The sequence below is a fragment of the Watersipora subatra genome, chromosome 9, assembly GCF_963576615.1.
Source record: "Watersipora subatra chromosome 9, tzWatSuba1.1, whole genome shotgun sequence".
Lineage (NCBI taxonomy): Eukaryota > Metazoa > Bryozoa > Gymnolaemata > Cheilostomatida > Watersiporidae > Watersipora > Watersipora subatra.
The window spans coordinates 48,532,733-48,546,443 of NC_088716.1; the positions used below are offsets into that span (position 1 = coordinate 48,532,733).

General features: G+C 33.7%; 2 protein-coding genes across 4 annotated transcripts in view; both read right to left on the reverse strand.

The window, feature by feature from the left end:
- Positions 1 to 1,303: 1,303 nt before the first annotated feature.
- LOC137405161 (sulfotransferase 1C2-like) lies at positions 1,304 to 7,859 on the reverse strand. Its single transcript, XM_068091388.1, has 7 exons — positions 7,670 to 7,859; positions 6,528 to 6,728; positions 4,663 to 4,718; positions 3,571 to 3,750; positions 2,030 to 2,179; positions 1,810 to 1,882; positions 1,304 to 1,410 (listed from the first exon to the last, which is right to left on the reverse strand). Exons 1-7 carry the CDS (start codon positions 7,857 to 7,859, stop codon positions 1,304 to 1,306), a joined length of 957 nt encoding a protein of 318 aa, XP_067947489.1.
- Positions 7,860 to 12,897: 5,038 nt separating this feature from the next.
- Positions 12,898 to 13,711, reverse strand: part of LOC137403660 (sulfotransferase 1E1-like) — a 42,840-nt gene continuing 42,026 nt past the window's right edge. For 2 of the 3 annotated variants that reach the window (XM_068089649.1, XM_068089650.1), the window contains exons 7-8: positions 13,545 to 13,617; positions 12,898 to 13,158 (exon numbers count right to left, since the gene is read on the reverse strand). In XM_068089649.1, the coding sequence (XP_067945750.1) occupies positions 13,052 to 13,158; positions 13,545 to 13,617 (180 nt within the window). In that variant the 3' untranslated portion in view covers positions 12,898 to 13,051. The remainder of the gene's footprint in view (positions 13,159 to 13,544; positions 13,618 to 13,711) is intronic. The other variant, XM_068089648.1, reaches the window with a different exon arrangement.

Below are 13,711 nucleotides of genomic sequence, written 5' to 3' on the forward strand. Positions count from 1 at the left end.
GCTATACAAAGTCAGCATCAGCATCTCCTGTGGTTATTAACCCCAAATAAGGTGCTGATGAGTAACAGTATTAAAATCACAAAAATATTACTCAGTTTGAAGCATTCACAGTTATAGACTTATCCTTTGTAGAAACATCAACCTGTTTTATTGCGATTGTTAGTGAAACATAGTTGTAGAATAATAATAATAATAATGATAATAATAATAACAAATTTCCTACAACTCTACCACTTAACACAACTACTATGGAAATTTTATTAGACAGTGGAGATAACTCCTATATAAAAATTGTTATAAACTGTTAGAGAGTATTATAAGCAGTCTGATACACAGTATGTTTTCATCTTCTCATCTGATTTATCATTCCTGGTTATAGAACTGTGAAGTTGACCTAGTATATAGAGGAAATCTATCACTGATGTGGTTTTCATTGTATTCACCTACTGGTCAGCATTACTGTTGTACTTGTTTATTTTGAGTTTTTATGTTGTGTATTACAAGAAATAGAGTACCAGATATATAATATAATAATTGATTGAATAGAACTTCTCTAATGTTCAGTATAAAAATTAACGTACAAACCCCGTCCTAACTAACTCACATAAATATTACCCACAAATCTCTCTTATCACCTTATAAGTTAGTGAATTGAGAGAAGTCAAGGCTGAATGGGTGACACTAGTTACTACGACAATCTTGCTCAGCGAAGACGTCGACCTTCAGTGCTGCAATGCATTTTTGAGAAGTTTTTAACAGCAGCTCTTCATGGATGTTGAACAGTTCCCAACTGATTTGCTGACTGCCAGCTGATATCGGCAGCACTCGGATCTTACATGTAGGTTCTAATTTTATTGTTTATAGTTTGGCTATCTTGTTTTGGTGCTTCGAGCCTATTTGGAAACGAAATAGTAAAAGTTTTTCTATAGCTACGACATTAATAGAGTGCTGGTTCTGTTCACTAAATGACAAGTTACAGTATATCATTACATGAAGGTAGCATTAACAGTAGGTTTAATAAGTTTCTTTTAATTTAATTAAAAAAAGTCCAGAACCTAAAATTTTAAATTAGTTTAAAAATATCAAATGTAAAAATTTGATATTTTTACATTAAAATAGCAGCCACCAGAAAACAAACCCAAGATTAGGTTCCTTTTTCTCCTATCATCTTTGCTATTATACATCATATAACTACATCATATAACTACACAGATCTATAGCTGCCAACAGTCTTTGTGGATAACACAACAGCCAAATGAGTCTTTTATTTCTTTCTTCTGAAGTATATGCTAGGCCAGCGCCATCAGTAGGTAAAAGCTATATCCTTTCCTCCTTTCCATGCTGCCAGCACAGCATCAAATTCTTCATTTTGAGCAACTGTGAAGTGGATTTTCCAGTCTCCAATTTCTCCTAAAGTTTTAAAATGTTCTTCTAATAATTTTTCGATTTTTATTCAACTAAATTAAATTCTTTTCTGCTATTCATTGCACAATTATACAATGTGATTCTATAGAACACATGCTACCTTCTGTGAGACTTACGTATGAATTGGCAATAGGACTTGTATGACGTGATTTGGCCACTAATTTCTTAAATTTGCACCAGTGTAGCATTTAGAGCTGTTTACAACTACCGAATGCTTTATTATACTAAAATAATTATTGTTAGCTAATGAATATAATACAAGAAAGAGTATTTTTACGCTTAGACTCCTGTAAAATATACTTTATGATTGTATTTTTGCATCATGTTTATTTAAAGAGCCATTCAGTTTAAAACTTTACAATGGAAATCTGCAATAGGTTTTACCTTTTCTATACAGTTGGGTAATAAGGCCTTTCATGTCTTTTGGATCTAAGTCTTTAATCTGCAGCTGCTCACTCTGAAAAAATATTGAGCTGCACATACACTTGTCTAAAAAAACCTTATCAATATGTTAGTAGATTTATTAACAACTTAGCTGTTCTACTTATAGTGAGTTTGATAAGTCATGTAGTATGTTATTGATCTACTAATCTAACAGCCATACCATTTTCATCATTTCTTCACTTGATTTTGCTTCTTCCTTTGCTTTTCTCATTTTCTTGATGTCTGTGGCTTCAGCAATCTGTTGAACCAGTTCTGGAGATCTGTTTGTACCCATAAACTCATTTACCTTCTGGATGACCTCAGCAGGCTTCTGAAATTGATTGTGTAGAATTTTTTTATGATTTAGTTAACAATACAAGATGTATTTTCATATCTAAGACCACTGAGTCAACCTTAAGTGCTGGTCAGCACTGTTAAGAGATTTGTGACAGCGTCAGCGGCTATACATGCTACAAAACTCTTAACGACCAACCTTAAAATGGTCACCTTTTGAAAATCAACCTTAATTTAATAAAGAACATTTTAGCATTGTTTTAAATAAAATTATTTGTCCAAAGTCACGAAACTGCAGGAACAAAAGTGAAAAAATATTTTGAACAAGATTAATGTCTTGTTATTTGTCTTCTGTTGAAATAGCTGGATAAGTTAAACAATTGCAAAGTAAACGTTAATTAAGTTGAAGCAGAAATTTATTTTCTAAGCGATAAAAGAAGCTAATGGCTCTAAAGTCTGCCAAATTTTCAGTGACTGTGTAGTAAAGAGGTCCTTGACCTTCAGGCATCAAGAGTTTAACATGCGTTCTTAAAGAGGAAACAAAAAGAATCTGTAACTGAAAAGAATGCAGAGCTTTTCTTAACAGATGTTTGCCAAAGAACTTTCTAAATTAAGTATAGGCTCAGAGAAATTCTAAATAGACTTTCATACCACACATGAGCCTTGTCAAGGATGAATGTTATTGAATTCATTGTTTTAGATGTACTAAGTATTACTAATCAAGTTTTATTCATGAATAATTAGCATTGTTTATGTTCTGAAGATGAGATTGACATTTTATAGCATTTTCTATGGTGTGTTAATACACTTTTAATACAAAATTGTTAATTGTGTTAAATTTATTAATACAAATTTTTTTTACTGCAGTCAACCCACTTTAGTTGAAGATAACTTTTATTTGAAACCTTAATTTCTTTACGGTAAATCATCTCAAATGTGAATACTGTTGTAACAAGTTGAAAGAATTAAGCTGCCCTACAATTATGTAGTCTGGAAGTTTAATACCTCTACAGCAATGAAATCGTTTTTGGATGTGCATACAATTATCTCTGACCAAATGGAGATACACCTGCAAGTCTTCCTCTGACTTCTCAGAAGGAATGACAACTCCTAAGACAAACATTCATGACATATGAAACCTGCAGTCACTGATCGCTTTTAGTGCTAAATGTGTAAAAGGCTGAATTTAATTTTTTCAGAAAATTTTATGTTTACAACATGCGGGTATTTTAAAATTGATAAGCGTAGGTGCCTGTAAGGTGCTCACACTGACAGAAAAACACTTTGGATTTTCAATCTACATGTAGTTGCAACTGTACTAACATTGACCTTGCATCTCTAGTCTATACCTACCATTGTGCTTGCCATCATTTTGACACCAATTCTAGGTTACTGACAGCATAGGTCAAATTACATGACCTAACTCACCAGTTTCAAGTCTTCGTAGAAGACGATAAGTATGTTTGGTTCATCTCTCAAGGACCACATGTACTCTGTATAGTCAAAGTAACTTCCATAAGGCAAGTCCTTGGAGTACATGTATTCTTGTATAAAATCATCAAAAGTGATATTTGCCAGCGCAGCAAATACTGGGCCCAGCTTTGAAGACTGGAAAATCATGGTTCACAGTCATGCATTCTAGATATAATTTTTAGCCAAAAGTAGCTAGCCTTGGTGACAATGAGTGGAACATGTATGTGTAGACATCTATAGGTCTCACACTTCCCAGCTTGGACAAACTTATCAATAGTTTCTATGTATGCAGCAGTTGGTTAGATATAGAATCTGTGAAAGAGTTCTTTTCATCAGTGTTTTTCAGTTATTATCAGCTTTAATGGCTGAAATATCCTAAATAGCCAAAAAATTTGCGCTACATTTTTTCAATTTTTTTGGAGACTGTGATCTTGAGACATAGGAGCTTGCAAAAACATAAAAATGGTGAAACAAAATATTCAGAATGTGTAAGTCACTCTCCTTCAGTTTTCCTATTGCAGCAGAGCTCTGCATTCAGTTGCATTCCCTCAAAGCAACTCATTCTTATCTCGTTTAACATTGATCAATTTTATATTTTAGAAACCCCTCTATCTATATCTATTTAATAATGTTTGAGACTCACAAAATAATAAACAGCCTACAAGAGTAGTACAATGCTAATTGCTATTACAATGAAAACAAAAAGAACTAGGAGAAATAAAGCAGACATACACAGGCATAGGCTTAATTAAGGTCACATGACTAAGACTGACCTATCACAAGCCTTCCATGCATACAGCAGTTGTGTAGGTATAGAAGGTATAAGTTGCCAAGTTTGGGAGTTGTCTTTGATTGATTGTCAGGTACCATCATCATATTTACCATCCTTATTAGATCAGTAAGTTATAGTTGGTAGGTTATATATAGCTATAATTAGTTGTGCTCACACTAATCTGCAATTTACCAACTTACCCAACTCTAAAATTACCTTGACTCAATAAAAATAACACCAGATGCATTGGCTTTTTTGTTGCAACGTGTACTCACCAAGTTCTTCTCATGATAGTACATGGAAACGCAAGCATCCTTTGGATTTCTCACAACTGTAAGCAAGATAACCAGAGTTGAAATGAATAAAAAGCTTATGACACGATGTGACAAACTGAGGGATCTCAGTTAGCTAAAAATCTCTAGCTATGTAAAGGATATTTGTGAAAACCGCTCATCATTATAATTGTACTAGCTGTGCCTTCCGGCGTTGTCCGGTTATTAAAAATCAGCTTATAAACAATGAGAGGTGATGAGATTTGCTTACCTCTTGCGTGCAGGCAACTCTCCAGCAAGTGACTGGCCATTGCCAAGTGGCCTGGCACACTGCCAATGGAAAATTCCACTAACCTAGTTAGTAAGCTTCAAATGCCAGTAGGCAATGACATTGCATCAGCATTGCTGCCCAGCTAAGCTATTGTAATAATAGCTATAGCCGGAATGCAGACAGACATATGACACACGGGCATATGTTGAAAAATATATATATAGATGAAAGATCCACCTTATTCTACGTACATGAGCTTAGCTGTTAGTCACTGAACTTGAAGATATAACTCCATCTCAATGATGTTAACTAAAGCCGACATAAAGTGCAATGATTTCTTATGTAACATTATAAAGGAAATAGATTATGAAGATCTTCTGCTGAGTACTAGTTTAGCTCTATAGCTTGTTTGTTTCTGAAAAAAATTTGCATTTTTAAAACTTGCAATAACTATACAAATTTGATAAAGGAATGGCTTGAACTGTTAATCATTTCAAAAGACTATGGCAGACTCAAAAGTAATGAAAAGAACAGAGTTCCTGTTAGTTTATAATGCTAATTATAACTTTTAAAAAGTTAATTATATTAATTAATTATTATAAAAATTTATTATAGACTTTTTTCTTTCAGTTGTAATTGTTAATTATCCCTGAAAGAAAATAAACTGTTAATTATAATTAGCAATTTTTTATCTTCCAGTTATTATATCACAATATTATTATTATTTAGATCATAGTTAATACTGCCACCCACCCCTTCCCATCTCAATTTTTATTAAATAACTCTTTTATGGTTTAGTCTCTACCATGTATTTTATTACAGTGCTGTTGCAACAACAAAACGCAAACAGATCAATTTATATGATTCAACTGCTGCCAACACTCTGCCTTAATTTTGTGCTTTCAAAGCAAGAAGGATCATTGGTTTCTAGCTTTTTTAAACAAAATCAAAGATATATCACATATATTTTATAGAAAAAAGAATGTAAGATGTGTATGCTTTTGATACTAAAAGTGCTTTTAATAAAACTATACTCAACATAAAAATATGGCAAAGGGAAGATAGCGTAACAAAAATATATTTCAAAGTTTGCTTTCAACGACAGCGTAGTTTGCTAATGTCACATACTTTTGGAAACAGGAAGTTTTATTGATTTTCAGATAGGTGAATCTGTTTTCAAACTTGTCACGTGGTATAAGCTGTGTCTACCTTGATGTTAGTACTTATGTAAACATCTTACTGTCGATATACCTAGGCTACACAGCATTTGAGTTACAGGCTCTTTAACAAGAGCCAACTAGATTATTTAAAATTGCAATCCTACACTGTTGTCCATAGTTTGTAGGTTTTATAGAAAGAGGAGCGCAACTGCCTCCCGTACTTTAATTTAATGGATAGTATTATAGACAACTGGTAACTGTAAACACTGAGTAGTAGTGCATAGTTATTAGTAGTAGCAAAAATGATATTGCTTACTTCAATGTGTGCGCAATTCATGTGTTAACAAGTGGTTGGTAGTTTTCTGATATATGTTGCAAATTTGCTATTTGCCAATTGATAGTTTTTTGTAATCAACAATTGTTATTATGTTGCTTACCAACCACAGTTTTCCCTTTTCTAAACTCTGCAGGAAGTACGTCAATTCTGTAGTGGGTGTTAAGGACTCTGGGTAAAGGAATAATCTCCTCACTTTTTTCAACAGGACTCAAGTCTATCATGACGACTTCTTTAGGTTGAGTCACATTATCAGCTGACCCGTTGAGTAGCATTGTCATCACTTCCCACATAAAGTGAGTACCTAAACAATAGTTTATGATTAGTCTAGGTTGTCAAGAAGTAGCTTGATTTCTAAGAGAATAAAATAACTCCTATTTAAATCAGAAAGTTCTCTTCACAATAGCTTTAGAGCATAACCTATTGTGCATCTATATATATAAATGTCAGTGTCTGTCTGTGATTTGGTCTGTGATACAGTCTGCCCAGCTATAGCTATTGAAATATTGGAATGAAGATTCCGTATCGCAGAAGATTTGGTCTCAGAACCTTTCTTTCACCAGGCAATAAGCTAAGCAATTGAGCTATGCGACATGCATTGGATTCATTGGCGATATAAGTGGTTACCTAGGTTAAAACACGCATAGCGACTGTACATTATTTTACGGCGCAACGCCACAAAAGTTGCTCTCAAGGCTCTGATTAGTAAGGTTGGCAATATGGATACTAGCTTGCTCAAACTAGCCATTGGCAATGTGCCAAGCTAATGGTGAGTGGTAGGCAACTACATTGCCTGCAACTGTTTATAAGCCGTTTTTAAAACACTGAGCTTTTCGCTAGTTTTTATATAAAGCTATGCCATCATTTTATAGTTATTATCTCCTTCAGCATCTATTTTGTGCACGAGATCACAACTCCCTCTAAGTTGGCTAAATTGGAGCCAAAACGATAGCTTTTTATTTAGGATTATGAAAGTCATAGATTTTACTTTTTAGAAATCAAGTGCTCGACTAGATCTTCTAAATCAATGTTTGTCATAAGAATTGGCGTTTGCATGAAGCTAATTGGTTAGCTAACATCTGATTGGAAAGTGAAAATCTAGACTCAGTCATTGAGAAAGTCTTCTAGAAGGGCTTTACATCCAGATATCAGAGAGAATTAGCAAATATTTCAAAAGGTTTTGAAATGGGTTCAAGGTGTGCTGAAAGTATTTTGCTAATGATATAAGAATAAAAGATTGCTCACCGTTCATAGGATAAGTTGCTAGTAGGAAGTCAGGTGACTTCCACTTGTAGATCGCCAAGTCTGCTCTGATACCTTTGAGTGTCTCAGGATTGAACATGAAAGCTGGCACCGTAACCTTGCCATCATCCGACACAAAATATTCACCAGTTTTAGAGCCAGCAAGTGGGTGGCAGCTGAGGCGTTCTTCCATAGTTTCACCACAAAAGTTATAGAGCAAAGCTGATAAATCTCAACTCAGATACTTCAGCCTTTGAAACATATTTGAGTTAACTTCAGCCTCTTCAGACATTGGTTAAAAATGTTAAAAGTGTGACAGCAGTGATGATTACGCACTTTCCGACAAATATTATGAAACAGTTTTTATCTTGAAGGAAGTAGTTGTCCATAAATATGCAGGCTTTCGCGCATGCTAATAGGCATGTCTATGAGTAAAGAATACTGCCATTATAACTTCAATGAATTATACTGCCAGCTAGGCTAGTCAACACACTTTATGCAATTTAATATCAACCTATAGCAGTCTACTGTAACAGTAGCGTAGGTTAAATACAGGAATATCATTGTCATAATAACAGGTCAAGAGAAACAACTCTCAATTTGGTTTTAGCTCCAACCAAAAAATGAAAACGTCGATAATTCTTAAGGTTTCTAAATTTTCCGTTTTTCACTTTTTCCTCCTTTGAAGACTTTCAGCAATAAATCCTATAGAAGTAAGCGTTTATTTTCGTATACTCTCTATTTGAATGCTTGTGTTACTTTGAGTTACTTGAGACAACATTTTGAACTAATTGTTTACAGAAACAGCATTATTTCAGTTATTTATTTCAGTGAAGAGTTAATTATGAAGATCAAAGTTCTGCATCAATTCATAACAATCAAAATTTACATTCTTTGGGATCATGTGATGACACTCACTTGATCTTCAGAGATCACACGCATATATACTCTACACCTATGCTTGTCAGGAGTGCAGACAGTTATTTTTAGAAACATTCTTTTGTTTAATTTGTCAAAGAAAAGCATGCCAACTTGGAATATTGAAGGCTTTGAAAAAAATATTTAAAAAGCACCAGGCTTTGGTGAGGGAGTGTGACAGCTATTTTATCCAGAGTAAAACAATGATTAAAACTACAAACTAGTGAAATAAAAAGAGGTAGACCATGATAGTAATAGATCAGGTAAAACATTGAAACTGGAGTTCAGCATACCAGTGAGAATTTCTTAGAGGTCATTTAGAGGTCGTCAAGTTCATACTATTACATAATGTTATTGTGATAAACAAATGCAAACTTTCTGAAGCCATATGATAAGGATAGTAGAACATATTACTAAACTTGTAATGTGGTTAATCAACATGTTTGATGCCCTGAAGTTTTATTTTAGTGCTTTTGTTTATAAATTCATTTTGGTGCATCTCTTAAGCAGTACACTAGCATGCAACCTCACACCAATGTGATGTGATGTCACATGAGCAACCTAGAATTAATGTGAAACAATGCAGTTGTAACGGCCTTCCAGTTAGCTATAGAATTGTGCAGTTTCCCTTTTAATTAGGTAACTGGCTTATTGTCTTTGCAGTCACCATGCTGCTGTTCTATCCATACTCTCAACTACAGCATCTCATCAAATATGTTTCCAGATATAATGTGGTACGCTGTCACCAAACTCCCACCTCTTATGCGTTGTTGCTGCCATATCAGGGTGTTTTCACATAGTTTGGTTAAATATTATGTTTTAGATACATTCTAACAAATATCCTCATACTAAGAGGTTGTGGAGTTTAGCAATTTTATTACGCTATTATATCTTAACAGCCTTTTATTTAACAACTGTCTCCTGGAAAGGGTGAAAGAGCTACGTTATTTACCATTATATTTTATATAGCTTGCTCGTATTTCTCATTCTGTTTAATCTATTATTAATCACGTTTTTATCAACTAGTAAAAACTTGTGTATAGCCTTTTACTATCTCCATGTTGTGATTAGTTGTTTTATTGTTTGTAGCTTGATGATGTGAAATAAATAAACATATACACAAGATTGCCAAATGTACCTATACGAGACTTATTTACTAATAGTTCTTAACAAAGAATGTCATGTGATTTGGTAGGCTAAAAAAGCATTTCCTGAACAAGTAATATTGTTATGCCTTGCGTGCGCCATGAAAAAGAGGATTGAAAGTATCTTCTTTCATAGTCTCTGGTATCTTTTATAAGTCCAACAACACTCCATGCTCATCTTAAGAATAGTTGTGAGCTTGTCATTATTACTTGAGATAAGCTGTTTTTGTCTTACTATAATTTGGGGGGTTTATGGAATTAACTTGCACTTGTCTTCTGATATGCAAAGTTAACCAATGTTACCATAAGTTGGTCTCTCAGGCCTTTGTCTGTACCGCACTCCAACTTAAGTACATGTCTATATCTACCATAGCAAGCAGACTAGTTCAGGGATAAAGGTAGACATGGTGTCCTCTTTATTTACTATTTGATAATCAGGTGGACACAACTGCCTATCACTTCCTGTCACACCCCTTCCTTAGCCTGAATGTATTCATAGTAAATTATCTAATAGGAAAATGATAATCTTGGATGCAATTTTCTGAGAAAACATGCTACTACCTATGTTTACATATAATCACCTGCAGACATATTTGATTGTATTTCATCACAACTTATAACATCTCATCTCAGTACATCATCTCAGTCTGACTTCTCATCCGGTCATCTCAGTCTACATACCAGTATAATGCACTCTCCTAAACTTCTAACTACTCTAAGATGCCATCACAATAAAGTGGTTTCTATTTGTAACTATTTCATCAAATTTATATTTACCGTTTAGCTTATACCCCAAAAAAGTGCTAAAATTTGGTTAAACTGGTCTGTATAGCTACTTATCATAGCATATGGAACATTACTTAGTGTATATGGAAAATATTTGTATTTGTTAGAATGAAACTTTAGAACTCACCTTGATTGTAGCTAATTGCAGCTGACTGAGTTCACTAAAGCTGTAATAACTTGTCTCAGGAATACAACAGAACCACTAGACTGACTAATTCTAATAGTTGTGTTTATAGCGATTATAAATTGCATGCTTGAGTAAATCAGATGTAAATTGATGGAAGGTGGCTGGTATGACATATTTAGACATCTCTCCACATGGCCTATGAACATACTGTGTGAATGTCTTCGAGAGAATGTCAACGAACTGCTATAATATCATACAATATTACGCAATCTAATGGCTTATACACTGGTTACTTTTTTGCTTTTTCAAAGAGCACTTGCAAAAGTATCATTACAGGTACTAACTAGGTTCGGTTAGAGACTACTATTGTACTGCTACTACTACTATATTACTACTACTATGGTACTACTACTACTTTGGTACTACTACTATCATATTATTGGTAATACGGTACTACTATGGTACCGCTACTAATATGGGTACAGTCATATCTAGACATACGAGCTTAATACATTCCAGAACCGAGCTCTTTCGTACCTCAAATCTATCTTTTTATGTCAAATAACCACATACAATTTAATACATTCCTACCCTCCAAAAACACCTAAAACAGGATATCACAATGGAAAACATGTTTTTAATTGTTTTAATTCATCAGCTATGCTCACAAAGTAACGAATACCTATCTAATGGTTATGCCTGCAATTAAATATAACATTATTATGTACAGTACTGTAGATCCCTATAGAGTTTTTACCTTTGAGACAGATGGCGAATACAGTGTTAGAGAGACTTGACAGCACCATGTTCGGTACACTAGACTTTTGTGAAATTGCGTAACACAACATAAACTTTAAACTTAACTTAAATGAACTTAGCTTACTAAGCACACACCTAACCATAAGCTATGATTTTGCATTACTTTAAACTTACTAGACACTTACTTAACAATAAGTTTTAATGTTACACTAAACCTACATGTAATTCTAATTTGGTTTTCAATTTTAGTTTTCTATTTGTCTTCTTCCGGCTCTTTTGCCTCACTTTCTGACGTTCACTTTTACTTTTAGCTGAGTTTTTTTAAACTTTTTCAAACTGATCCATCTAGAAAGACCAACTGATGCTGCAGTTCTCGTAAGCGGCTTTTTGATACTCGGGTACTTAGCGACAGCATCGAGAACCGTTTTGTATGCTCGTAACTAAAAATTGTCCCATTGTCTGAAGACAAACTTTTTGTCAGAATTTTCCTCGTATTTTAAAATTTTTGTATGTTGGGACACTAGTATGTCGAGACATAACTGTACTACTACTATGGTATGACTATTAGTGTACTACTATTATTAATAGTACTACTGCTATGGCATGACTACTGTACTACTACCACTACTACTATGGTACTACCACTACTTCTATGGTACTACTACTAATGTGCCATAACTAAGGCACTATTACTATTGTCGCAACACTATTGTGCAGCGCACGCTTACCATATTTTATGAATGGTCTAATTGCATCTGGCACCATCAGGATTTGGCAAGAAAATATTTGAATCACAAATACATATGTTTGGAATAGCGAGACAAAACTGTAATTAATTCTTATGTTGCTGGAGAGTACTTTCTGGGACATTTCCACATGTTTGGCTCTACTTTAAAAGAGTTAGTATCTGTCCTGAAGGTAAGAGTTCCATATGGTACGTACTGTACATAGTAATGTTATATTTTACTGCAGATCATAATTGTTGAATACTTTAAGGTTTTTGTAGGTACAACTATAGTTACTAAGGCTAACATACTATTTTATTATCTATTTTTAATACGTATATGAATATACATATTAAAAATTGATATATATATACTACATGTTAATATAGTATACAGTAACATGTAATGTATAATTAAGTTTTATATACACATACATGTATTAATGTATGATACAAGATTTTGATGATTTTTACTATGGGTGGCTTGCATTAAATAATTACTGTGGGTTTCCACACCCCTCTATCTGACATTTTCGCCTTATGATGCCAACACCGGGACGAATTAATGTCGTATAGTGAGGGGTTCACTGTATTCTATAATATAGTTTACACAGCAACGCTGTCTGCATACCACAAAAGTGCTTCTAATATTTACTTCTTTGTTCAGATGGTTGCTCATGGAATAGAACAAAAAGTTCAAAGGTTGAGGGATATTTTTGAAAACTCAATGGAGGATTACCAACTTGGTGAGTGAATAGATACATAGCTCTGATGTCACCAGTTATGTATTTAATATCAGAAAACACTTTAGACACAAGTCATAAAACGTTTCTTTTTACAGAACTGCACCTTAACAACTAATAGCAGTTGTGTCTGAAGCACTATTAACATGCTTCTTCTGAAGTATAATCTATAGGCCAGCGCCATCAGTAGATGAAAGGTATATCCTTTCCTCCTTTCCATGCTGCTAGCACAGCATCAAATGCTTCATTCTGAGCAACAGTGAAATGGTTTTTCCAGTCTCCAATTTCTCCTAAAAGTTTAAAATATTATCAATACAACTTTTCAAATTCTGTTCAAAGAAATCAAATATTTTTCTGCTATTCATTGCAACATCGACAATGGGACAATATTACCCTATATGATACTTATAAATAAGCAATACGTTAAACTGTATGATGTGATTTGGTCACTAACTATTTTAATTTGCACCAGCATAACATTTAGATCTGTTTACTGCTATCGAAGGCATTATTATACTAAAATAATAATTAAAGTTAATTGATGACTATATTACAAGAAAGATTATATGTATTTGTAGAACCTTGCAAAATATACTGTATAATTGTATTTTGTATCACGTTTATTTAGAGCCATTTAATTTAAAACTTGGCTATAGACACCAATGAAAGTGTTTACCTTTTCTATACATATGGGTCAACAGGCCTTTCATGCCTTTTGTATCTATCTCTTGAATCTGCAGCTCCTTACCCTGAAAAAATACGGACATGCACATACACTTGTATAAAAACATCTATCAATATGTTAGTAGATTTATTACCAACTTAGCCGTTCTACTTATAGTA

Coding starts and splice junctions, on each gene's coding strand:
- LOC137405161 (XM_068091388.1), bottom strand. CDS start 7,859: ATGGAAGAACGCCTCAGCTGCCACCCACTTGCTGGCTCTAAAACTGGT. Junction 6,729..7,669: donor AGCAACTTATCCTATGAACG/GTGAGCAATCTT, acceptor ACTATTGTTTAG/GTACTCACTTTATGTGGGAA. Junction 1,411..1,809: donor TACCCAACTGTATAGAAAAG/GTAAAACCTATT, acceptor TTAAAACTTTAG/GAGAAATTGGAGACTGGAAA.